The sequence below is a fragment of the Dicentrarchus labrax genome, unplaced genomic scaffold, assembly GCF_905237075.1.
Source record: "Dicentrarchus labrax unplaced genomic scaffold, dlabrax2021, whole genome shotgun sequence".
Taxonomy (NCBI): Eukaryota; Metazoa; Chordata; class Actinopteri; family Moronidae; genus Dicentrarchus; species Dicentrarchus labrax.
This window is the reverse complement of record NW_026136704.1, coordinates 13,667,075-13,691,065: the sequence shown is the minus strand read 5'-3', so window position 1 is coordinate 13,691,065 and position 23,991 is coordinate 13,667,075. Positions and strand designations below refer to the sequence as shown.

General features: G+C 42.9%; 1 protein-coding gene across 1 annotated transcript; it reads left to right on the top strand.

Annotated features, from left to right (window-relative positions):
- The first annotated feature begins 54 nt into the window (after positions 1–54).
- On the top strand, positions 55–23,735 carry atm (ATM serine/threonine kinase). The gene is given in 64 exon segments (XM_051399187.1): positions 55–244; positions 443–608; positions 731–849; positions 1,201–1,346; positions 1,498–1,662; positions 1,817–1,982; positions 2,075–2,285; positions 2,287–2,314; positions 3,020–3,189; positions 3,326–3,498; positions 3,623–3,994; positions 4,108–4,311; positions 4,478–4,579; positions 4,825–5,059; positions 5,153–5,284; positions 5,416–5,541; positions 5,668–5,757; positions 5,890–6,073; positions 6,534–6,727; positions 6,813–6,892; positions 6,995–7,150; positions 7,406–7,481; positions 7,709–7,851; positions 7,964–8,081; positions 8,173–8,343; positions 8,512–8,687; positions 8,815–9,058; positions 9,223–9,338; positions 9,560–9,686; positions 9,823–10,022; positions 10,119–10,293; positions 10,736–10,894; positions 11,034–11,166; positions 11,269–11,364; positions 11,441–11,612; positions 11,711–11,852; positions 11,955–12,131; positions 12,280–12,457; positions 12,607–12,712; positions 12,848–13,006; positions 13,174–13,279; positions 13,595–13,683; positions 13,801–13,903; positions 14,371–14,519; positions 14,619–14,723; positions 14,825–14,944; positions 15,047–15,281; positions 15,386–15,556; positions 15,773–15,892; positions 16,769–16,986; positions 17,159–17,366; positions 17,475–17,600; positions 18,067–18,207; positions 18,527–18,665; positions 18,914–18,996; positions 19,448–19,588; positions 20,260–20,376; positions 20,587–20,736; positions 20,838–21,003; positions 21,329–21,415; positions 21,726–21,840; positions 22,239–22,302; positions 22,684–22,826; positions 22,922–23,735. Coding segments are annotated over 63 exon segments (9,270 nt in total). The 5' UTR covers positions 55–244; positions 443–536; the 3' UTR covers positions 23,103–23,735.
- Positions 23,736–23,991: the final 256 nt, after the last annotated feature.

The window sequence follows — 23,991 nt, the reverse complement described above, 5'->3', positions numbered from 1 at the left end:
GGAAGTGATCTGACCTCGGCACTGCTGCTCCGGGGGCGGGAGTTTCCTGCGTGGTCCGTGGTCTACGTGTGCGTGCCGTGCGTGTGTCAAGATGGCAAAGTTGTGACTAGCACAGAAGCAGGCTGTAACACAGTTAACATCTCTGCAGCTGCATGTGTGACAGCTCAGTAACTACAACCAGCACAGCCATCAGAGGTCAGTGGTTCGGCCGAGGGCTTCAGATCGCATGTTTGACTCACTGACAGTAGGTTTGAATGGGTGTTTGTGCATCAAGCTCACTGTTGTCTTTCTGAGGTAGCTCGTCTTCAAGGCCAGGGTGATTAAAGAGTCATTTGCAGGAGTTTGGTTAACTGGTATCTACTTAAACTGTCATTTTATCTAAATAGTTTGTCAGCTGAGTGCATTGGAGAGGAAAGCTGATATCTGTGCTTTGTGATTCTAGTGTAGGAATAACATGGACGAATAACAACACGCTCTCTTGTCAGCATCCTGTCCTGGCAGGTAGGATAATCTGCTCTCCTCCACTGTGACGCACAATGAGTCTGGTTCTGCATGATCTCCTGGCCTGCTGCAGGGGGCTGGAGAGTGACAAATCGACAGAGAGGAAGGTAATCACACCTTCATGTAAACATGTATTTACACCTCTGCCTCGCTGTAGCCGAGGTTAACCAGTGAGCACAGTATGAGTCCTATACAGTTTGACAGCCGTATCCTCTCTTCACGCCTCCAGAAAGAAGCTGAGAACTTCAGACGGCTCCTTCGGACTCCAGAGGTTGTGCAGGAGTTGGATCGTACCTCCGGACCTAAAGCTAAAGGCTCCAAGCAACTCACGTGGGATGCTGTTTTCAGGTAGTCTGCGTCTTCAACAGAACAGGCATATGACGATATATTGTGTAATTGAAGTCATGTTTTTGCTCTGTGTGGTTGTATGCAAACTTCTTGCAAATATTTACTTAAGTTTGCAAACTAGATGTTTCCATTTCATCAATTTCTTTCTTTGCATCACTCCCATGGGGAACCTCACCATGCCTAGTAATGAAATGGAAATTTTGCTTTCTATATTTGGAATTGCTGTGTTAATTTAGGTAATTTATCAAGGGTTTTAGTTTCATCAGTTTCAGTCATCTGTCAGAGAAAATGGCCTCAATAAATAAGCACTTTCTGTACTGTTGTGTATCCTCTCATTTTTCTCCGTGTCAGATTTCTGCAGCGTTATGTCCAGAAGGAGACAGAAAGCATGCAATCAAGTAAATCCAATGTCACAGCAACTACACTGGCCTTACGGCAGAAGAAGATGGCTGAAATGTGCAGCTTGATCAAATACTTCATTCGCTACGCAAACAAACGTAAGGGCACTGTCTTTGCACACCCAATAGTTAAACGTTACAATACGATGTACGTGTGTCTAATATCTTTCCTATATTTACTTTATCCGAGTTGAAAACAGCAGAAATTCAGAGCAGTTACTTTGAACATTGTGTGTCTCTCTCTCTGCAGGTGGGCCTCGCCTAAAGTGCAGTGAGCTGCTGAAACATGTGATGGAGATCCTGCAGAGTTCATACAGCTGTTCGGCCTTTGGAGACGAGTACAGCAGCCTCCTAGTGAAGGACATCCTGTCTGTACGCAAGTACTGGTGTGACATCACTCCACAGCAGTGGCAGAGTCAGTTGGATATTTATATAAATGATATATAGCAAAATGTCATTAACACTCATAGAAGCTTACTTGTTGTTATGTTATTACTGTGTCCGACATTGTAATACCATCTTGCCTAATCACTTTGCTGAATCCACTTGTTTATTTCTGTGATCCTCAGTTCTTTTGGATGTCTACTGTCGCTTGTTCAACTCTTCATCCAAGTCCATGAACCATGTCCTGGTGAGCAGAGTCATCCACACGGTGGTGCAGGGCTGCTGCATGCAGACCGAAGGATTCAATAACACTCTGTTCAGCTTCTTCTCCAAAGCACTGCTAAATGCCAGGTGAAGACTTTCACTAACTATATCTTAATCCATTCTTAACATAATATGCACCTTTTAGTTAATGAATGCTTGTTTTCCTGTCACCCCCTTAGGCAGGAGAAACACTTGACTGTGTTGGAGCACCTCGTCTCTGCTCTCAACATCTTCCTGAGATCTGCTGCTATGAACTGCCGGATGAGGGTGTGTCACCTGGGAGAGGAGCTTCTGCCTTCTTTGTTGTATGTCTGGGCAGACATGAGGCCCAGTGCGGCTCTCAAGGAGGAGATTGTTGAGTTCTTTAATCTGCAGATTTGTGCTCACCACCCCAAAAGGAGCCAAGACACAGGACACAGGTAGAGTGATCTCTCCTTTTTCTTTAATACAATTAATACAGTGGGTTACTAGAGGAGGTCTGCTGGGTCTTAAAAAATTCTTAAAAAGTCTTACAAAGTCTAAAATTCAATAATCGTCTTAAAAATGTATCAGATTAATAAAAGTTAATGTTACTTGTTTGCATTTTTCAGTCTTGCTTTTAAATGTGTTTTGGGAAAGAAATATATTGATCACATTGTAACAACTACAAAACAAAAACAACATGAAACCAACAAAGATTTTCCTTGATATCCTTCATATTTTTTTAAATTTTTTTCTTTTGCCTGTAGGGATGTAAAATAGGTGTTAAATTTCCTTCATAAAGGTCTAAAAAAGTTCAAATTGCACCACCAAGGAAGCATACTAAGAAGACCAACTGCATTATTTAGTGACAGTAATGTAACAATGGCAAACATTTTAAACTAAACTAAACTGGACTAAAGAGGAGTTGCAATGGATTACCTGTATCAAGCAAACTTTGTAAATTGCATTCAATCAAAAACCATAAAAAAAATGTATACCAAGAAATTATTGGAAACCAGTGGCTGAACTCTGGGTTTGTTTTGGAAAATTGTTTGCGATTGCAAACTCATGCTGTAAAGGTAATGCAATAAAATATTTGAAACCACAGGCTTGTCCTCAAACAAACCACCAATAACTAGTTGTCCCCCCTGTAATTTTTAAAGGTGCTCATGCTGAGGACTGGATCCGGTGGCGGAGTCTGCTCTACAACCTGTATGAATCTTTAATCAGAGAAATTAGCCATATAGGCAGCAGAGGGAAGTACGTCACAGGGACCAGACGCATAGCTGTCAAAGACAATCTCATTGAGCTCACAGCTGACATCTGCCACCAGGTAATGGAGATCAACTCTCAAGTATGCATGCACACAGAAAAAATCCCACTTTTGTTTGCTTATGTTTATGACATTATATAGTTATTTAGTACATCTAAATGTCTTGAAAACATTATTATTCTTTATCTGCATGTAGCTGTTCAGTGAGGACAATGACACCCATGTCTTGGAGGTGACCCAGGCCAGAGCCACCCACATGGGCAGTCCCACTCATGGAGCAGCCAGCAAGCGACGCCGCATCGAGCTGGGCTGGGAAGTCCTCCGAGACCATCTGCAGCCTCAGCATAATGACTTTGATGTCATACCATGGTATGAAAATCCCAACACACAATAAATATAGGAACATTTTAATAGTAATGTGTTGTTTCTCTGACTGTACCCACTCCAGATGAAGGATCATGTAAAACTATTCCTTTTCATTCTCTCCTCTCAGGCTGCAGATCACTGCAGTGCTCACCTCTAAGTACCCGTCCATGGTTCCCAGTCAGGAGCTGGTCCCACTGCTGTCAATGTTGTATCCGCTCCTGGCAGAGCAGCGGAGAGGAGAGAGGTGGCCGTATGTTCTGCGCTGTTTGAGGGAGGTAGCCCTGTGCCAGGCCCGCTACCCAGAGAGGGCCCAAGTCCACAGGGCAGAGCTGGGCAGGCTGTGGGGTCGGGTGTGGGCTCTGGCACTGCGAGGGGTCAGCTCACCCCAGACAGAAGCTCTTAGCCTGGACCTGCTGAGCTCTATTGTCCAGGGAGGACTGATCAATATGGACAGAGAATTCTGGAAGCTCTTCTCTGGATCAGCATGTAAACCGTCTCAGTAAGTCTCCGCCATGAATGTAATCTTTGTTAATACTGAAGAAGTGTTGTTGTAGTAAATGTGTGTGTTTTTGTGTTTGCATTTAAATAGCCCCTTTATTTCTCTTTCCACAGGGGCGCTGCTCTCTGTCTAGCCCATGCCCTGCTTAAGTGCCCGGTCCCTAAAAGTCTCATCTCAAGCTCAGGCTGGGACTGTGTGGGGGTCACAGAGGGATCTCCATCACCTAACCTGAAGGAGACCCTCATAGCCTGGCTGCTCATGACCGATCAGAGCGATGAGATGGAGGATAGCTCCAGACCGCACCCCATCATATGCAGGTTGACGTTGTGCTGCTTTTCAATCTTAACTGTGGATTTATCTGACTGATTTCATCCTGCTTTAGAACTTTATTGTTTATGGAGAAATTATATTATTTAAAAAAAGTTTTTAATACAGTCTGTAAATATATTGTTATATATGTTTTCTTTCTGATCTTTTGTGCAGAGACTTTCCTTACAATCTAATTGCAAACATCCTGGTCTCCCTGACTTTGAAAGACACAAGAACTGGCCTGAAGTTTCTGCTGGGTACTGAAGGAGTAGAAAGGTGAGGGAAATTATACAAAAGAGTACCAAAACCACCTACATGATAACGACTCCACCTCCTTGCACCCCCTTTCAGCGCAATCCATGTATCAATTGTTTTTTGGCATCCTTATTAATACACAATTAGTTTGACTTGATTTTAAGTTCATGCTGCATTGGTGTCAACTCTTCTCTTGGTCTTCTCTGCACTTAATGATATGTCATTTTGGAATAGAAATAATTAGTTATTCAACCATTTTTCCAAAGTGCCTTTCTTCAAGAACAAACCTCTTCCAACGCCAAAGACAACCAGGAAGAGATCGAGAGGCTGTACTTGCAGTTAAGCTTCAACATGCTGCCCTCAGCGACGCGAGGGACCGACGAATCAGTGAAGGCTGCTTCAACCGACGGTCAATTCGCTGCCATCCCCGGCCTCAGAAACAAGTTGGAGCAATCCCTGCTTTGTGTGGCGGACAACCTGCTCAACTGCTACTCGCCTGATGTGAGTGGAAGTTAATATTTGTGTATTTCATGTGTGTCTGTGTAGTCATCACAGTGACAAACTGGTATTTATTCTGATTCTCCCCTTCCACAGTCTCAGGCCACCTCTCCAGAGTGTCTGGTGCGCTGTTTCAGTCTGCTGACCGGTGTTCTGGCAGGTTACGTCTCCACTGGGTTTATGACTAAGGAGGAGGCCTGCCGCACACAGCTCTTCACTAAAGCCAAGGTATTGTTCAGACTCATCTGTTTGATTGAAATGTGAATATACAGTAGATTTACCCAGCGCAGGGAACATTAAAAACAATACTTCAAAGCATATAATGAAATGAATAATTGTTTGTGTGTTCTTGTTACCAGGCCCTGGCTCAGGACTTCAGTGGTTTTGTTTCTAGTGTTAAAGTGAAGATGACAGAGGAAGGGACCATGAGCACACTGAGATCTGTCATGAAGCTCTGCATACAGTCAGCCAACAGAAAAGAGAAGGTGACAAAAGCCTGAAATAATAAAGTATTTTGATTTATGGACCTTGCATGCACGCACACGTTCAAAATGGAGCCTGGTGTCAAAAAACCTTTTATGGGAGTAAATCTTGTGTCCTTCCTTCTGCAGGATAAAATGTCTCCAATCTCCTCCAGTCTGTTCATTATGATTCTGCCAGCCAGTCTCACCAGTGAACTTGCTGAGATCTGCAAACTGTTGGTAAGTGACATGCTCTATGTAGTACACGGCATATTTGAGATGTGTATGTCCTGAGGATTAAAAAGGGGAAATCTTCATTTTAAGAACAGAGAGACGGCGCGCTGGATTAGTCCTATTTCCTTGTCTCTTCAGTTAAGCAGCGTTTCTAAGAGAGCCATTGTTGTGGATGAAGATGATCATATGGATGACTGGGATGTGAGCAGAACTCAGCAGGGGGACGACATGAACCTGTTTGATGATGGTGAAGAATCCCACAGCAGTGGCAATGGGACCCACAGACAGAAGGGAGACAACAATGACGCTACCTGTGGGCCAGGTAAGAAAGGATGATTTACTCTCTGAATCAGTGATTAGAAAAATTTGGTGTATATACTTCAGTAGCTTTAGCCCATCAGAATCAAACATGGCTTATTTGTTCTACAGTTACAGTTTTGGACTGGCATTTAACAGCCGAAAGGAGGGAAAACCATGACATGAGAGTCAACAATATCTCCACTGACAGTAGCTCCAGTAGACTAAAATCCAAAGCAGCCACGATGTACAGCTTTAGTTAGTAGCATTTTAGCTTCAACGCTGTATTTACTTTATTTTGTATTTAGTCCATTGAGCATGACACACCTTAGCACTGTTTTAGGTCAACTCCATAGCACCATGCATTGGTTGTGTTTGATTGTTGCTAATACATCTTGATTCAGGTATGCTTATATCAAGCAGAAGAGGTTAAAGAAAACTGGATAACAGGTAAATAAATCACGGTTCTGTCCTCCTCTGTGCAGGTGCAAAAAGTCTGTTAGCAGACGATCACCTGGCCCAACAGGACCTGGCTCTCCTTGCAGTCTTGGAGTTCCTGTGTGAATGTGGCTCCGTCCAGCCCGTCCACGGTCTGCTCTTTAAACCACAGGAGGTGCGGCGCAGGCTGCTGTTACTGGTGGAGCAGATCGACTTCAGCAAAGCCCTGCACCTCAACATGGTGGGTAGCAGCTGCTGTGGAGAGGCATGGTTGCAGTGGTGATCATGGTGCAGCTGATGAACACTAACATCTGGTTCTCTTCCAGTATCTTGTCCTGTTGAAGAAGCTTCCTGCCGAAGACTCGCTCTCTCCAGAGGAATTCGATTCACTGCTTCGCCCTCTAGCGTAGGGAAATCTTTCTAGGACAAATAATTTTTTTATGTATTTAACCGAATGTGTGTTGAGAATACACAAGACTCAAGTCTGTTTGTTGTGCTGTATTTACAGGGACCTGTGTTTTCAGTACCGTCAGGACCAAGAAATCTGTGCTGCTGTTCTGCTGGGTTTGTTACCCTCCATCAGGAGGCTGGGAAAAACCCACCACATGCCGGAAGAAATGAGACACGTTCAGGGATCTCTGCTAAAAGTGGTGTCTGGATTCTGGTGAGTGGCATATCTTTACAGAATGAACAGCTGCATGGTTGGTCTATAAGAGATTATGTAAACCTGGTCCTAAAACGTGTAATATGTGCATCTTCTGGTAGTCCTGTCAGAAAGTTATTTTGAATTCCACTTTGAAGGTATAGCTGCAACATGAATCATTGTTTCTGTATCCACTCTCAGGCATAATCTGTCTATAATTTGTGTGTGTTTCAGTGTCTGATAGTAACTAAACCACTCTGTGTGATTGTGTTTTAGCACTCTGAGCCAAACGGGGAAATGCATGGCAGCTGTACGAGCTGCTTTAGTGCGATGTCTGGTTGCCCTGCTGGAGGTAAGTTCTTCAGTGCCGTTTGTTTGTCTGTGATAACAGAAAAACTACCGGCACGATGTTCCTAAACTTTGCGTGTGGTATGGCTGAAGGAAGAACCCATTCAATTTCGGAGCGGATCTGGATCACGGGGTGGATGCACAAATTATTTTTAAATTGAAAAAATTGAGAATAAAAAATGTACCACTAAGTTTCACACCTGTGCTTGTCCGATCTCTCCCCTCTGACAGGCTGACCCGTGTTGTAAGTGGGCAGTTTTAAGTATCAGAGGTTCTGACGGAGAGGAGGATCACCCAGTGTCCGCCATCCTTCCGTCTTACCTTGCCGATGCTCACCACCACGTCCGCATGCTGGTGGCCGTGTCAGTGGAAAGGTACACTGTCTTAGCACTACTGATAATGTATCAGGATACATTTTTGTAGAACGTGGAAGTAATTAAGTGGATCATAGATCTGATTGTCACTATTATTCTCCTGTGTATCCAGGTTGTTTCTGGAGATGAGACCAGAGCATTCAGACAAAAGGAAAATGCTGCCACTTAAACACCAGCAGGCAGCATTTGAGACTATTTACCTGAAGGCTCAGGAAGGAATGAGGCTCCCTGTAAGTTCATGAGTTCTTGAACAGTTTATTGTGTGTGTGAGTTTTCTGTCGATTTTCCTAATTCTTCTCATGTCTGTGTGATCCTACACAGAAAAGCAGCTCTTCAGAGGACCAGCAGGACGAGGCGTTAAACCGCAAGGCTGCCCTGTTGAAGAGTTTGTCTGTTGTGCTGTGTTGTAGCCCAGTCTGTGAAAAACAGTCTCTGTTTGCCCTCTTCCAGTCCTATAAGGAGAACAATATAGAGGAGCAGCTGATCAAAAAGGTAACAATATCAGGGCCCTGTGCATTGTGGAAACGGAGGTTCAAGATGATGAATGCAGATGGAAAAATACAATAGAGACAGAACTCTGAATTGACAAGTGAAGCTGACTTTGCATTACTAATCTGATACTTGAGTGAGATGAGCTGTTTCATGTCTTTTCTGTGACAGATGTTGGGCAGTGTATCCAGAGCGCTGGGCTACAGAGGCGTGAAAACATTTGTCACTTCTCACCTGTACTATTTGGTAGCAGAGTGGCTCGCACAGAGACAATCGGACGATCGCTACACTCTTGGATCTTTCCCCTACACCCTCCTAGACCACGACACGGTCAAAGATTTCTATAAGTGAGGAAATAAACTCGACTGGATGTTGTTTTGTCGCAACGTTTATTCTTTGATCCTTTCAAGATTGTGCAATTATCCTACATCGATCACTCATCCAACACCCCGGTTGTCTTATGTCCTCTTAAAGCTCTTCCTACCAGGTATTGATCCCCCACCTGGTCTTCCTGGATGACTTTGAGCAGGTGAAATCTATCGGCAGGTGTCTTGAGAAGGACTGGAAAGAGTTACTGGCCGACTGTTTCCCCAAGATCATGGTCAACATCCTGCCATACTTTGCCTTGTCTGGCCAGGATGCTCAGGTTGCACAGCAGAGAGAGAAGGCCCACAGAGTGTACAACCTGCTCAAAGATGCCAACTGTCTGGGCAAACAGGTAAACAGCTGTGTAACATCTGCCTACATTAGTTTTAGATTTCTACGTTGCCCCAGTCTGAATAAATTGCTAACCGGGGCTCAATGTGAAGTGTGTGCCACATATGAGTAAAGGTAGGTAATTGAATGGCAACTGTACATGGCTGTCCTCATGTCTGTCCGCAGGAAATTGACAACCTGATCCACAGTAACCTGGCAGACATAGTGGTGGAACTGCTGATGACTTTGTATGAGGGAGGTGGAGCTGAAGAGGACAGAGGGGACCTGAAACGCTTTATAGGGTATTGGAAGTTAATATGTACTATTTCTTTTACTACTGTACTATTGTTACTACTGTTACTACTGTTTTTTTTTTTTCTTCATTCATTTCTTATATTTTTGTTATGCAAAACCCCAGTTTCACCCTTGGTGTTAATAAAGGTAGTTTTTCTTTCTATCAATCAAAATTTCAAAGAAAAAGGAAAGAAAATGTATGACTAAATAACTGTTTAATGTCCCTCAGGGAACTGGACCCTGCACCAAACCCGCCATACTTCACCTCTTACGTCATTAAAGCGACATTGGACTACCTCAGCAAGTGCCACAGTGCAAACCACAAGTCTTTGGTAGCCATTCTGTCAAAAACTCCTGTGAGTTATCCCCTATATGGAACTTAACATTGATCACCATATTTTTTTTAGTTTTGACTATTAAAACCTATTTAACTGTGTACGTTTCCCCTGTTCTATATGATGTCCTGATTGTCGTCCCTTTTTTGTGCTGTAGATTTCTATTCAGAGGATACTGCTGGCAGTGTGTGAAAGAGCAGCAGAGACGACCAACAGCTACGAACGCCATCGCATCCTGCTCATGTATCACCAGTTTGTCAACCTGCTGCTCAGGGAGGTGAAAGATGGCCTGGGAGGAGCCTGGGCCTTCGTCCTCAGAGACATCATCTACACACTCATTCACTATATCAACAGCAGGTTGGTGCACCCACACACACACACACACACACTTACATGCGGAATCATACTGCATAGACAGTCAGTCACACCAGTTTGTGTTTCTCTCGCCTTCAGACCAGTTCAGTGTGATGAGGTTTCTAATCGAAGCCTCTCTCTGTGCTGCGACCTGTTGACCTCTGTGTGTAAGGCGGCTCTGCAGTTCTGTGATGATGCTCTAGACTGCCACCTACAGGTCATCATTGGGACTCTCACCGCTCAGGTGACCAGCCGGCCCGCTATCTCACAGCAGGTAGGTGGCAAGGGAGTCAGTTCAAGAATGTTCTGTTTTACAAGTTTGCAGATTTTGTGTAATTTATGGGTGATGAAGACAAATAATGTATTTAAGAACGCATGTACTTTGCAGAACTGCAGGTATGTTACGTAGTGGATAAGAATACCCACTTCCTTGGTTTTAACAAGTGCAAAAGATTCACTTTAAAACCTCAATAGCGTATAATTTTGGGCTTTTACATCCCGACACAAGGGTGGACTGGTTGCTACTTGATATTGGCAGTTCAGCATGATGTGCTTTACGTCATTTAATAATTTATAAGATGTAGTGATGATTTATTTTACTTATCAAGCTCCCCTTGTGACATTTATGTTTGTATTTCTGTTTGAGAGAAATATCTGCCTCCTTTCAGCATTTGTGAGCCAAATATTAAAATTTTTACTTCTCTCTGATCCTCTAGGTGCTCAGTCTTTTGCAGTTTCTCGTGATAGAAAATCAACAGAAGTTAAAAGGAGCCATCAGCAGGTTGGAGCCTTTTCCTGACCTCCCTGAATTCAGAGAGCTGCGATCCGTACAGCACACACTCAAATATAACACTGGGACCTTTACGCTGAGACAGGTACTGGCCTAACTAAAATCTTTGTGTTTGCATCATCTATCCAAGTAAATCGAGGGATAGAAATGCCATAGTTATCAATGAAGATGAACCATCCTAAATTACAATGCAGACCTACATCCTCCATGTTTCCTATTTACAGGAGATAACCCACTTCCTGTCAGTGACGTCCTGTGACTCCTTACCTCTGACCAGACTTGAGGGGCTGAAGGAGCTGACCAGAAAGCTGCATGACAACAAGGGACAGATCAGAGAGCTGCTTAAAGAGTGCCAGGGTATGATGCTAGATAAGGAAAAATGGTCTGTGCATAAAAAAACGTTGTGGCCCATTAAACCAATGGGCTTGTTCTAAATGTTCTCTTTCTGCATCCTTGTAGCTGACCCCACTGACAGTGTGCTGGTGGAGCTGGTTCTCAGTCTGTTGCAGCTCTGTAAGCTAGCAGCCAACCACCCTGGAGGAGCCGACATTCTTGGTAGGTCAAATAACTTGTCTGCCATGTCTGGACTCTCACCGTTTTCAGTTTTTGACACACAAATCTTTTCGTGCAGAGGCAGCAGGCAGCTGTCTGGGAGAACTGGGTCCTGTGGATTTCTCCACCATCGCCCTGCTTCATGGCAGAGACCCCCTCTATGAAAAGGCTGTGTCTCTCTTCACCTCCACTGAGTCACAGTCTCTTTACATCATCCTCAACTGCATGAACGACGCACTCACTCAACAGCGGTATGATGAATCCTTGGTCTCTCCTTGTTGTTAGAAGTCTGTTGTATGAGCAGTTTGTATTGATATTAACTGTGTTCTGTACTGTGATTGTCTGCCAGTATTGAGGTGAGGAAGGCAGCCACTCAGTGCGTGAAGAACATCCTCACCACCCAGTCTGGAGTCGACTTCTGGGAGCAACACAAAGACAACAGAGACCCCATGCTGGCCTACCTCAATCCCTTTAGAAAGGCCAAGAAGAAGGTGGGTGCTTTTGTGTCCAAACATTGATGTAAGTATGAATGTGGGTTTTGGTTTAGGCATATGTAATGTCCAATCGGTTCATTGACTGTTGGCCCTGATTAGGTGGCAGCTGTGAGTGCTGAGGAGAGTTTGGAGGCCAGGGAGAAGCTGGAGACTCAGGTGTTTTGGATTCCCCAGGTGGGCGGCCACAAGGCCTGGCTGAAGGCTCTGTGCACCGCCCTGCTCGACAGTGGAGGAGTCAGTAGCGAGGCTCTGCTGTTGTCACGACCACTATGTCTGGTGAGCGCATGGACGTCACATTTAGAGCTCTTATGCTTTGTAACCTTTCTTACTGTGAGCTTACTGTGTAACCACTTCCATTTGAAATCCATCCTCTAATCCAGAGCTCCAGATCTAACCTCACCGTGTTTCCTCCGTCTCCCTCCAGGTGTGGGTGGACTGCTGTCAGAGGCTGCTGCCCCTCATCATTCACTCCATCCTTCTAGATGACTCTAATGGTTCGTGGAGGGTGTTGCTCTCTTCCCACATTCGGGACTTCTTCAGCTTTTGTTCCCAAAGTGCTCAGGCCTCCAGTCGGTCTGCCACACCTCTCAACTCTGACTCTGGTAAGTTTGAGAGTATGATACATGATAATGATGATGATGTATCATTTCCTGTGGCGAGTTTTTAAAATCACATGCAGAATTTTTGACAGTGAATGGAAATGATAACTGTCATCATCCCATTCAGGATAAGTATTTATTATTCTTTACAGAGTCGGACACTGCCAGCCAGGGCTTGTACAACAAGACCTCACTGCGTACTATGCTTGCTGTTATTGACTATCTGAGACACCAGCAGAGACCACTGGAAGCTGATAGGTTTGTAATGTTATTCTAATCAAATGTGTTTTAGATAAAAGTAAATGTTAAGGGACTCTGCTATGGCAGACTGACGTGTCTCTGTTAATGTAAACTGACACACAGTGTGAAATAAATACTGTATTGTTCTTCCAGCAACTCCTGCGGCACAGTGTGCGACTCAAACTTCTGGCTGGAACTGAACTACCTGGAGGTGGCCAAAGCTGCTCAGTCCTGCTCAGCGCACTTCACCGCTCTGCTGTACACCGAGATCTATGTCGATAAGATCAAAGCTAACATAGAAGAAAGTCGCAGGTATGCAAGGACCCCAGGAAGAGTAGCTGATGTGCTGCATTAGCTAACGGGGATATTAGATGGGATTTTAATGTCTTTACATAAGATTATTTTAATCTGGGTTATATATTTTGGGTCTTGAGAGTTTTATCTAAGAGAGTTGATCAACGTATTCACCATATCTTCAGAACCAAGTCCAGAGCAACACGTAAGATCAATTTTGAAGAGAACAGCCAGACCTTCACCATTTCCAGTCTGACTGAGAGTATGGAAGACACCAACATTAGTCTGCAGGTTAGTTCTGCATGCCAGTTACATTTTTGCATTGACCATTTTGTTTACCAAATTACCAAATTTGCTAATTCAGATTTCTGATGTATTTATGCAGAATGTCCACCTGAAAATAACAGTAGCAGTTTGATTTATAACTGCTCAGTGTGAGTCCAGTGTGATGTCCACCAACTTCAAAACTCTAAAAACAAACAAACCTTGCATTGTAATGTACAGGGGTTTGGGCACAACAGTGTAAATGGTTGTAAAAAAGTGTGCAGCCTGATGCAAGAATTATTCCCATTTGTTCTGTGTATGACTCTCAATACATTTTTGTAGGAGCTGCTGATTGAGGTGTATCGGAGCATTGGAGAGCCTGATAGTCTGTATGGCTGTGGCGGGGAGACGATGACCAGTCCACTAACGAGGTAGTCAATAACCAGATTAATGACACATGTAGACTTGCTCACCATCCTTCACATTATCACTTGTTCCCTGCATCATTATCAGTACTACAAAGCTTGTTTTGTCATACTAATTTATAGGATTCGAACCTATGAGCACGAGGCTATGTGGGGGAAGGCCCTGACTTCATACGACCTTAACTCCACTCTGCCTGAGGTCACTCGACAAGTGGGAATTGTGGAGGTAAAATAATGAAAGCTCTATTAGACATTGTTGAAATACACCTGTGTCATCTGAATGAACCAGAAAGTGGAGATACTACAATGAACAGCGCCCCCTCCTCTTGATAAGACACTGCAAATTTGCCCTGTTTTGTTTTTTTTACACGGCATGTCATGTTTGAATAAATACTAAACACTTAACAAATTTAACTGAAAAAATAAATCCTAACCAAACTACAATATTTGAAGACTAAATACAGTTCTATTAACAACAAAGAGAAAAATAAATTTTGAGTTAGTATTTTACAAACTTCACCTTCAAACTGTATCCCATGTGTCGCCAGGTATGATGCCCGTAACGTCCGCACAAGCGTAACTATTTCAATAGACTGCTCTGGTCCAAAAACAAAATTCAGGTATTAATGCTTTCAGTACAGTATAATGCAGCCTCTTCAGTACTGATGTTCTTTCTCCCCGTCACACTAACAGGGCCTGCAGAACTTTGGTCTGAGCAGCATCCTTGCCACCTATATGAGGGGTCTGGAGAGTGAAGGGGTGGAGTGGGGAGCTGAGCTGAGAGAGCTACGCTTCCAGGCCGCCTGGAAGAACACACAGTGGGACTGTGAGCTGCCAGAGAGGTTAGGCAAACGGGGCGTAAACACACTGTTACCCATCAGAGAATCACAGGCAATCTCTAACTTTAGATCTCTTTTCCTCCAATCAATGTGGTGTATCAGGAGTGAGAAATCCAGACCTGGCTTCCATGAATCAGTGTTTTGTTCCCTGCAAGCGCTGAGAGACAAAGAGTTCTCCGTATTTGATGAAACTTTGAAACTGGCCAGGTACCGTAGACATTTAGACACTTCTGAAATGTCAAGTTTTAATTCCATTTCACTTATAATTGCAATAATTCCTCCATCTATGTGCTTGTGTGTTTTCACAGGGGTGCAGAGGTGGAGGAGCTGTGCAGAGGCAGTCTAGAGGCTGTTTCTTCTCTCTACCCGGCTCTCAGGAACCTGCAGAGCATCAGGGAGCTGGAGAGTGTTAAACAGCTCTTTTCCAGGTGAGTCCTGACAGAGCCAAACCTTTTTAGTGTGGAAGTCTTCTTCCTGGCATCTTGGCAACATTGCTAATGAATATTAGCTTCATGTGCTTTACATATCAGGCCCTTCTCAGATGTGACTCTGAGGGACGTTTGCAGCCAGTGGCGGCAGCACTCACAGCTGCTTATTGACAGCGACTTCGCTTTGGTGGAGCCCATTCTTGCTGCACGCTCTGTGGCCCAGCACACCCTGCTGTCCAGGGTGGGAGACCCTGATAGCAGCCAGTACCTCAGCTCTGTGCTTACTGACCACCTCATGGAGCTCTGCCGACTCGCTCGCAAGGCTGGGAATACACAGGTAGCACCTTGAGTGTGTGTGCAATGGTTGCTTTTTATTTTCCAAGTGAATATGGAAAGAACAGTTAACTACGAAATACTCACAGTGTTGTGGTTTCTGTCCAGCTTGCAGAGCGGGCGGTCTTCCAGATGAAGCAGCACGGTGGTAGAGGGTCATGGGCGTCATCCCCTGTATCGTCATGGCACCTGGAGGAAGCCCAGGTGTTCTGGGCAAAGGGAGAGCAGGGCTTGGCCCTCGGCCTGCTGAGAAAGATGATAAACAACCTTGAGGAAAAGGTCAGACAAAAACACACACACTTAAATATCAGTCAATCACTATCAATGGATATTTAGCATCTTTGTTAAAAACATCACTTTATAATTAGTCTAACACAGTAAGATGTTCCTAAACATCACCATCTTCAGCATCCTTCATCAGATCATTTAAAGTAAGTAAAATCCAAAATGTCAAGACGCTTCATTGAACTTTTCTCTTTGTTTTTTGTTGGCCAGGTGGACTTAAATCCTGCTCTGGCCCCGGTGTACACCGAGTGCCTCAGGCTGTGTGGTAACTGGCTGGCTGAGACCTGCCTGGAAAGCCCCGGAATAATACTGGAGAAGTACCTGGAGAGGGTAAGAGGAAATGCAGCAAGGGGCCACAGGTCAGAGCCAAACCCATGGCTGCTGCACCAATGTGTTATCTGTTCCTATGAGCTGGGGGCATTGATTTTTATGTCGGGGTTTCTTGTTATTTGTGTTTCTCCTAATTGTGATTTTCTCTACCTGCACTTTGGTCCACAAGGGTTGTTTTAAAACATGCTTCATAAATACATTCATACATTTGATTTGATTTGATAATATATGAAACACACTGAAGTACACACATATTCGTGCCTCTCTCGGAGAAATAAATTAGTCATTACCCATCAGCTAGGCAGTATCTGGCCACCTGACTCATAAATACACACATGAATTGTTTATTTATGTCCAGATAGTTAAGGAGTTGGCCCAGAATATAAATATTAAAGCTCTGCAAGTTTACAGTTTATGTCCTCGGGCGACGGAAGAATTATATGGACAAAATTGTATTATTTATACTTGCACACAAGTGTGTGTGTCTGTGTGTTCGCCTGTACCTGTGTGCCTCTATACATTGCCAACTTACTGAATAAGGTCACAGTTTTGTAGTGATATTTCTTGAGGTTTTTAAGTGCATCTAAATGCAAATTTCTAAACGCATTGTTATTACGTCCATAGGTAATGCACACAGGTATATGAACAATGAGAAAAAAAAGTAAATTTTCAAAACTGTGAATACAAAAAAAAGTTTCTTGTAGCTGTTTGGCTTCACACAGTTGCATACATGTTACAGTGAGATATTTGGACCCTGAAGAGAAAACAATAAGACAAAAAACAAATAAATAAATAATTGTTGATGTTCCTTCAATAACGAAATGAAGCTGTGAGTTTTTCTAACCAATAAACGTCCCTCCTCTGCTGTTCTCTCAGGCAGTGGAGGTGATCGAGGGGGAATCAGGAGTTCAGGACTCCAGGCTGCAGAGTCAGCGGACTGAGGCCTTCCTGTCTCTGGCCCGCTTCTCTGATGCTCAGTACCAGAGCATCGACAAATACATGAACTCCTCTGAGTTTGAGAACAAGCAGGCACTGCTGGAGAAGGCCAAAGAGGAAGTGGACCTAATGAGGGAGCGTAAAGTGACGTCCAACAGGTCTGTGTTTTAAAAGCACTGATGGCAGCAGGAAAAAACTGGATCCTTCATGTATAAAGATGACTTTCATTAATCTAATTCAAATAACATAAATAAATAAAAAGCAACTGGCAAAATAATATGCAGACAAAAATCCCAGCAAGGGTTGATTGCTCTTCCACTGACTTCACAGGTACACAATAAAGGTGCAGAGAGAGCTGGAGCTGGATGAGAAGGCCCTGTCCAACCTGCAGGCAGACAGACAGCGTTTCTTGTGCAAGGCGGTGGAGAACTACATCCAGTGTCTGGAGCAAGGTGAGGAGCACGACACCTGGGTGTTTCGCCTGGCTTCACTCTGGCTGGAGAATGCTGACGTTAAGGCCGTAAATGATATGATGAAGGTTAGTAAAACACAGCTGGACTTCTTATTTTTGCATTTAAGTTTGGGAAAAAGGCCCTTTTATTTTTTAAGGAAATGGAAGTTAAATGCTTTTAATTTTCTTTTCCAGAAGGGGGTGAAGCTGATCCCTTCCTACAAGTTTCTGCCTCTCATGTATCAGCTGGCTGCTCGCATGGGGACCAAGATGGCATCTGGCATCACTGATGATACGGGATTCCATGATGTCCTCTGCGACGTAATGCAACACTGTTTCATGCACATTAACATATACCGTATACAGCTGACTTTTCATGATGATGACTTTCCTGTATGTGCAAAATCAGGGCCAACCAGCATCACTCAATTCCTGAAAAAGCCAACTTACCAACAGGAGATTTTTGCTTGATACAGATAATAGATTATATTCACGGTGCCCACAGGTTCTTAAAAAGTCTCACATCCAATAATCTGTATTTTAGGCCTTAAATGGCTTTTACAGGTCTTGAAAATGTATTGGTTTAACGAAGTTAACATTATTTGTATGAAGTTGCATTTTTCAGTCTCACTGTTTTGGTCAGAAAATGTATTGATCAACAACTACAAAACAAAACCAGCATTGAAGCATTTTCCTTCATATCCTTTTTGCTTGTATGGACTTAAAATAGGTCATAAAAAGATCTTAAAAAAGTCTATTTAAGTTTACTTGTTTCCTCTCCTCACAGCTGATACGCAGAGCGTCTCTGGAGCACCCTCACCACACACTCTTCATCATCTTCGCCCTGGTGAACGCCAACAAAGACGAGAGCTTCTGCAGGAGCCGGCTGTCTAAGAGCGCTCCACAGCAGCTCTCCCAGTTTGACCTGGTGAGAGCATTCGCTAAGTCTCAGTTTCACGCGTAGCTCAAACATGTCACGCATTCATGATGCAGGAATACATGATGCTTGTTGTGTATCACTAAAAAATTTAACCACCACTTTTACAATTACTTTGATCTGTTTTCCATACCCACTTAAGTATTAATTAGTTGCATTAATTAATACTGTTTAATACTGTTTATATTAAATAAAGATAACATAGTTCTGTTATTGGCAATTTAAATCCCTCTGGCTTTAATTGCAAATACTGTTTTAAATAGAATCAATATTCTAATATAATATACTCAAGTAAAGTTTTGTCATGCAGGAGCGTTCAGATGTGGCCCAAAAGATCATTAACGCGATCAGGAAAAAGAGAGGCAAGATGATCCGAGGCATTGAGTGTCTGTGTGATGCCTACATCACTCTGGCTTATATGGACGCCAGCAGGCACAAGACTGAGAAGAGTGAGTAGTCGGAGCACAGTGATGTACATAAACAAACACACTGGGAGGAATTTCAAGTATCCAAGGATTTCTATCCTTGAAATGTCAAGAAATTCCAACATTTATCCTGGTGCTACATACTTAGGTATTTAGTTTATTGGTTCAAATATAGCATCTATAGTTTTTTAGTGGCGTACATGGACAATGTGTCTATTACTGTATACGTCCAGCTGCCGAGTCATCCTTTGTATCTTTGTTTTTTATTACAGAGGCTATTCCCATCCCTGCTGATCAGCCCATCATGCAAATCAAAGACCTGGATGAGGTTGTCATCCCCACAATGGAGGTCAAGGTAAAAAAACAATGGAACTTCTTTCATTATCTCTAATCATTTTTGTTTGAAAGGTCTCATATAGTTTCTCAGAACACTTAAATATTTACAGATGAAATGGACTTCCTGTTAACTGAAAGAAAAGATTAATTAGATTTAATTTGGCTGATATTCTAGTAAAATATCACTTTCTTTAATTTCCTCATGTTAGAGTGAAGAAACAAAGATCTTAGGTGCAAGATGCTTGAGCATTGTTGGCACTTAATGACAGATCAGTTCACAAAACTTTTTTAAAACATTTTATTATCTTGTTTTATCAAAATGTAATTATCAAATGTTTCCTGTTCCACATTCATCAACAACAGTAAGACACAAAGCTCCTCCAGACCAAATCAGCTCCTCAAATGGCTCCACATATACATGTACAATATTTAATGCTCTTTAAACAGCGTGTTGCCTATTGCCTACATAGGTCGATCCATCCGGTTGTTATGACAACTTGGTGACTGTCAGATCCTTCGTGCCCCAGTATCACCTGGCGGGAGGAGTCAACCTGCCAAAGATCATCGACTGTGTCGGCTCCGACGGCAAGAGCAGGAGACAACTGGTCAAAGTAAGTGCGCCTCTTATGTGAAGTATGCCTTTGATTCTCTGGGTTAAATAGGTTGAGTTCATGTTGCAAACATGCACAAAGAATTTTTTTTTCTCTGTCTGAAACATGTGACTAAACAAATCCCCCCTGTCTTTGAAGCTCAAGCTGCTGTCATGTGTGATTAAAGTCTGACCGGCAGCGAAGGGGAGCCGGCTCACTTTTAACTTGAGTTCTTTTCCATTTCAGTTTGGCTCTTGCTAATAATTAATCTTGTTTTTGTGCCAGGACAAATACAAAGTTTGTTAGATCACAAACATGCTTTCACGCCTTTGATAATGAGGACATTCTTCAGGAGACAGCTTGTGCGTGTGTGTTTGTGTGTGTGAGCTCATGTTTGTGTTTGTAGAAACCCTTGTCTGCCACTTAAAGGCTAATAATTCACCACTTAGACACTCGGGAGAGTCATGGTGAAATAACAGTTTTTTCCAATCTTTAACCTCTTTGAATTTCTGTTTTGAGATCAGTATGCTATTATACATTATTATTATTATTATTATTATTATTAAAAACACACAATTATAATAATAATATTTGTAGACTACAGAATTAAAAAATGGCTCAATATTAGCCCCTCTCTGTGCTTTAGTATACTACATGTGCTCCGGTAACCTTTGCCCTCACGGTGTGAACAGGGTCAGGATGATCTGCGACAGGATGCAGTCATGCAGCAGGTCTTCAGCATGTGCTCCATGCTGCTGCAGCGCAACACAGACACTCGCAAAAGGAAGCTCAACATCAGACGATACAAGGTTATAACACATTGTGATCTCATATTTAATCCATTGCTCTTTCATTCAAAGAGAATAATAAATCGGGACTGGGTTGTTCTGTTGCATACTTCCTTTGATCTTTGTGTCTTCGACTTGTAATTCCAATATTTTCATCATCATGAAAGCGGTTAAAAAACAGAACACTTACAATTGCATCACCTGCGTTCTGTCTCTCGTACATCATCCCAGGTAGTGCCGTTCTCGCAGCGCAGCGGCGTCTTAGAGTGGTGTTCTGGCACAGTGCCTATTGGGGAGTTTCTGGTGGATCCCAATAAAGGAGCCCACAAACGCTTCAGACCCCGGGACTGGACCAACCTGTGTTGCCGCAAGAAGATGATGGTACTGCTCAAGCATGAATTCAGACAGAGTTATGTTGAATGGAAAAGATACACTAAACTAACAACCTGTCCTGTTAATCTTCTGTTGTGCTGTCACTGCAGGAGGCTCAGAGGCTTGCGTTTGATGAGAAGCTCCAGGCCTACAGCGAGGTGTGCAGGAACTTCAGGCCTGTCTTCAGGTATTTCTGCATGGAACGCTTCCTGGACCCCGCGGTGTGGATGGAGAAACGGCTGGCTTACACTCGCAGCGTGGCCACTTCCTCTATAGGTACAGACAGTCCTGGACATTCACCCCAGGTTCAGTACTACACATACACAACCTCTCAACATCAACATCTCACAGTCATAAATTGATTGAAACAAGATGAGCATGGAGGCATTGAATTAGAAAAGACCACATCCCCTCAAACAATGAGCAATTTGTTATTGAGTCCAAGTATAAATTAGGACATGGAGACAAATGATTACAGTTATTTAACTAATATTTCCTTTCATTCTAACAAGTAATGGCGATATAATAACACATTTCAAGGAATGAAATATAATATATAATATGTATATGACCTGTTGACTTCTGTGTTTTGTGCCTGCAGTTGGCTACATCGTAGGCCTGGGTGACCGACACATCCAGAATATTCTGATTGACGAGCAGACTGCTGAACTGGTGCACATCGATTTAGGTAAAATCATTAACTTGTTAGTTTCATTTACTGTATTTAAACATCAAAGACTCTTCAGAAAAAGGTGAGGCTGTGTAAACAGAGTGTACTGAGCTTGCTGTACTTATGTAACCTTGCAGGAGACCTATTTACACCTGGAAAAGTTTGATCGAAGTGCATGTTTTGTTTTGACAAATAATGATTTAAATTACATTATATATAGGCTCTGGCAGTAGCTCTAAATTAACAAAGATGAAGACTGTGAGTATACATGGTGTATAATGGATCCTAACACATCCCTCTCTCTGTTTTTCATGCGTGTGGCGTTCAGGTGTGGCCTTTGAGCAGGGGAAGATCCTCCCCACTCCTGAGACCGTCCCATTCAGATTGTCCAGAGACATTGTGGACGGGATGGGCATCACTGGAGTGGAGGGAGTTTTCAGAAGGTGAGGAGATCATGGTTCTTCTCTGATATTAGGTGTCATGAAATACAAAACCAAGCCTGGGAATTTTTCATTTTCTTTTCATCATAGTTGTCATTTTTGTGAGGTTAATTTCAAAATACCAGCAATAATAAATAAATGCATGCCACACAATTTAAGACGCAAGTCCATGACACTACAGTGTGAAAATGAACTTGCGGGACCAGTTTTTAAAACATTTCAGTGTTTGTGGTGCCTTCAAGGACAATGATAAATAGAAATATATAAGTAAAAGCCAATTACAAAGAGAACAACATATCTCCAGCCATAGATTAAGATGTGTCTTGTGAATAAGCAGGGCTACTGCAGCATTTTCTTAGCCTTTGCATTGCTTTGTTGGCTGAAATTTTTTCTCTGCTCAGATGTTGTGAGAAGACTATAGAGGTGATGAGGAGCTCTCAAGAAGCTCTGCTGACTATCGTAGAGGTAAGAATATGGGAACAACTCACATAAATGTACAGACTCTGTGCTCCAATATCACTGGCATTTCCTTCACCTCATGTTAAGCACTGACATTTCAGGGCTCAAGGAAATGTATTTTTCATTATAGAACACAAAGTTGTACAACAAAATAAAAGTTTTCGGTCCGTTCATGCTATACATAATTAAATTTGCAGTAGAATAACATAAAATAAATCAATGTATAAATGTACAGTTATTACATTTATTTATATACATACATCCATTTTTTAAATTTGCGTCTGGGGGAGTGTAAACAGCAGCAACCAGATAGTGATAATAATATGGTTTCATCTCCACATAAAGAAATGTCATTTGTGTGTTTCTATACGTTTATGTGCTGTGCAGGTGCTGCTGTATGACCCGTTGTTCGACTGGACCATGAGCCCATTGAAGGCCTTCTACCTGCAGCATGACGAACAGCAGGAGCTCAACGCAACGCTCAGCTCCACTATGGGGGGAGACGACATAGACAACCACCGTAAATCCAGGTGCTGCAGTAGATGATGAAGATGAGCTCTCTTTCAGAGAGTTTTCTGTCTCTCTTAAAGCTCTGTGTCATGACCTTATGCTCTTCCTCCTGCAGAGACAGCCAGAGCTTTAACAAGGTGGCGGAGCGGGTGCTGCTGAGGCTGCAGGAGAAGCTGAAGGGTGTGGAGGAGGGCACGGTGCTCAGTGTCGGGGGCCAGGTCAACCTGCTCATCCAACAAGCCATGGACCCCAAAAACCTCAGCAGACTCTTCCCAGGCTGGCAGGCCTGGGTTTAGAGCTGAGAGAAAGGTACACTTGGGCTGGTTCAGGCAACAAGTGGAAAGTGGAATTTGCACTTTAACAGAACATTAAGGCAATTAGGCAAACTGCATGCAATACTTCTTGCAAAACAAACCAGATGATGATAATGTTTTGCTGCAGTAAAGCATGAATTGAAAAATCCTGAAGACCAATAAACTGTGTGTTTCTGAAATGGAAAGGCCTAGTGTAGGGAAATTGGTTCTGTGTTTTACCCAATGGGATGTGAATGTTTTCACAATGTTGTATGAAATTATTGGCGGTGAATAACCAAAGCTCTTAGCCGTGACTAAATGCCTTATGAATGTGTGACATGCCTTTTAAATAAACTGCACTTGAAATTCCATTTCCATCCCCCATCCAGCAAGGTTTTGATCCAGGTCAGCTGTTTGTTACGTCAGTACTTTTACTATTAAATGACTGAATATGATGTTGTGCTGTAATGCCCTGTAGAGTATCTCTAGAGCATTTAGAAATGTATGATGTATTTAAGGATTTCATCTATTCAACAGCAACTTTATTCCACTTTTTGCTACGTCCATATTCTGTAGAAAACGCTGCTCTTAAACATGATTACTGCATTCAATAAATAAAACTTTGTTGTAAGTCAAGTTTTGTTCAAATTGTCTCTCATTTTAGTTGTCTACTAATTCATTACACGTTAACTTACTCATATAGTGGCTCTTTCTGCATTTTCTGTCAATCATTGACTCAAGTATTGAAGCTCAATGTGTTTGTATACAGTTCATGTGGTGAAGTGCCTTTCCATCGTGTACTCACCGCGCTGACAGTTCAGCAGATAACGCTTGTGGGATGTTTATACGAGGCAACAGTCCTTTTTGTGCTTGTTGTGTGCACAGGAGGGAA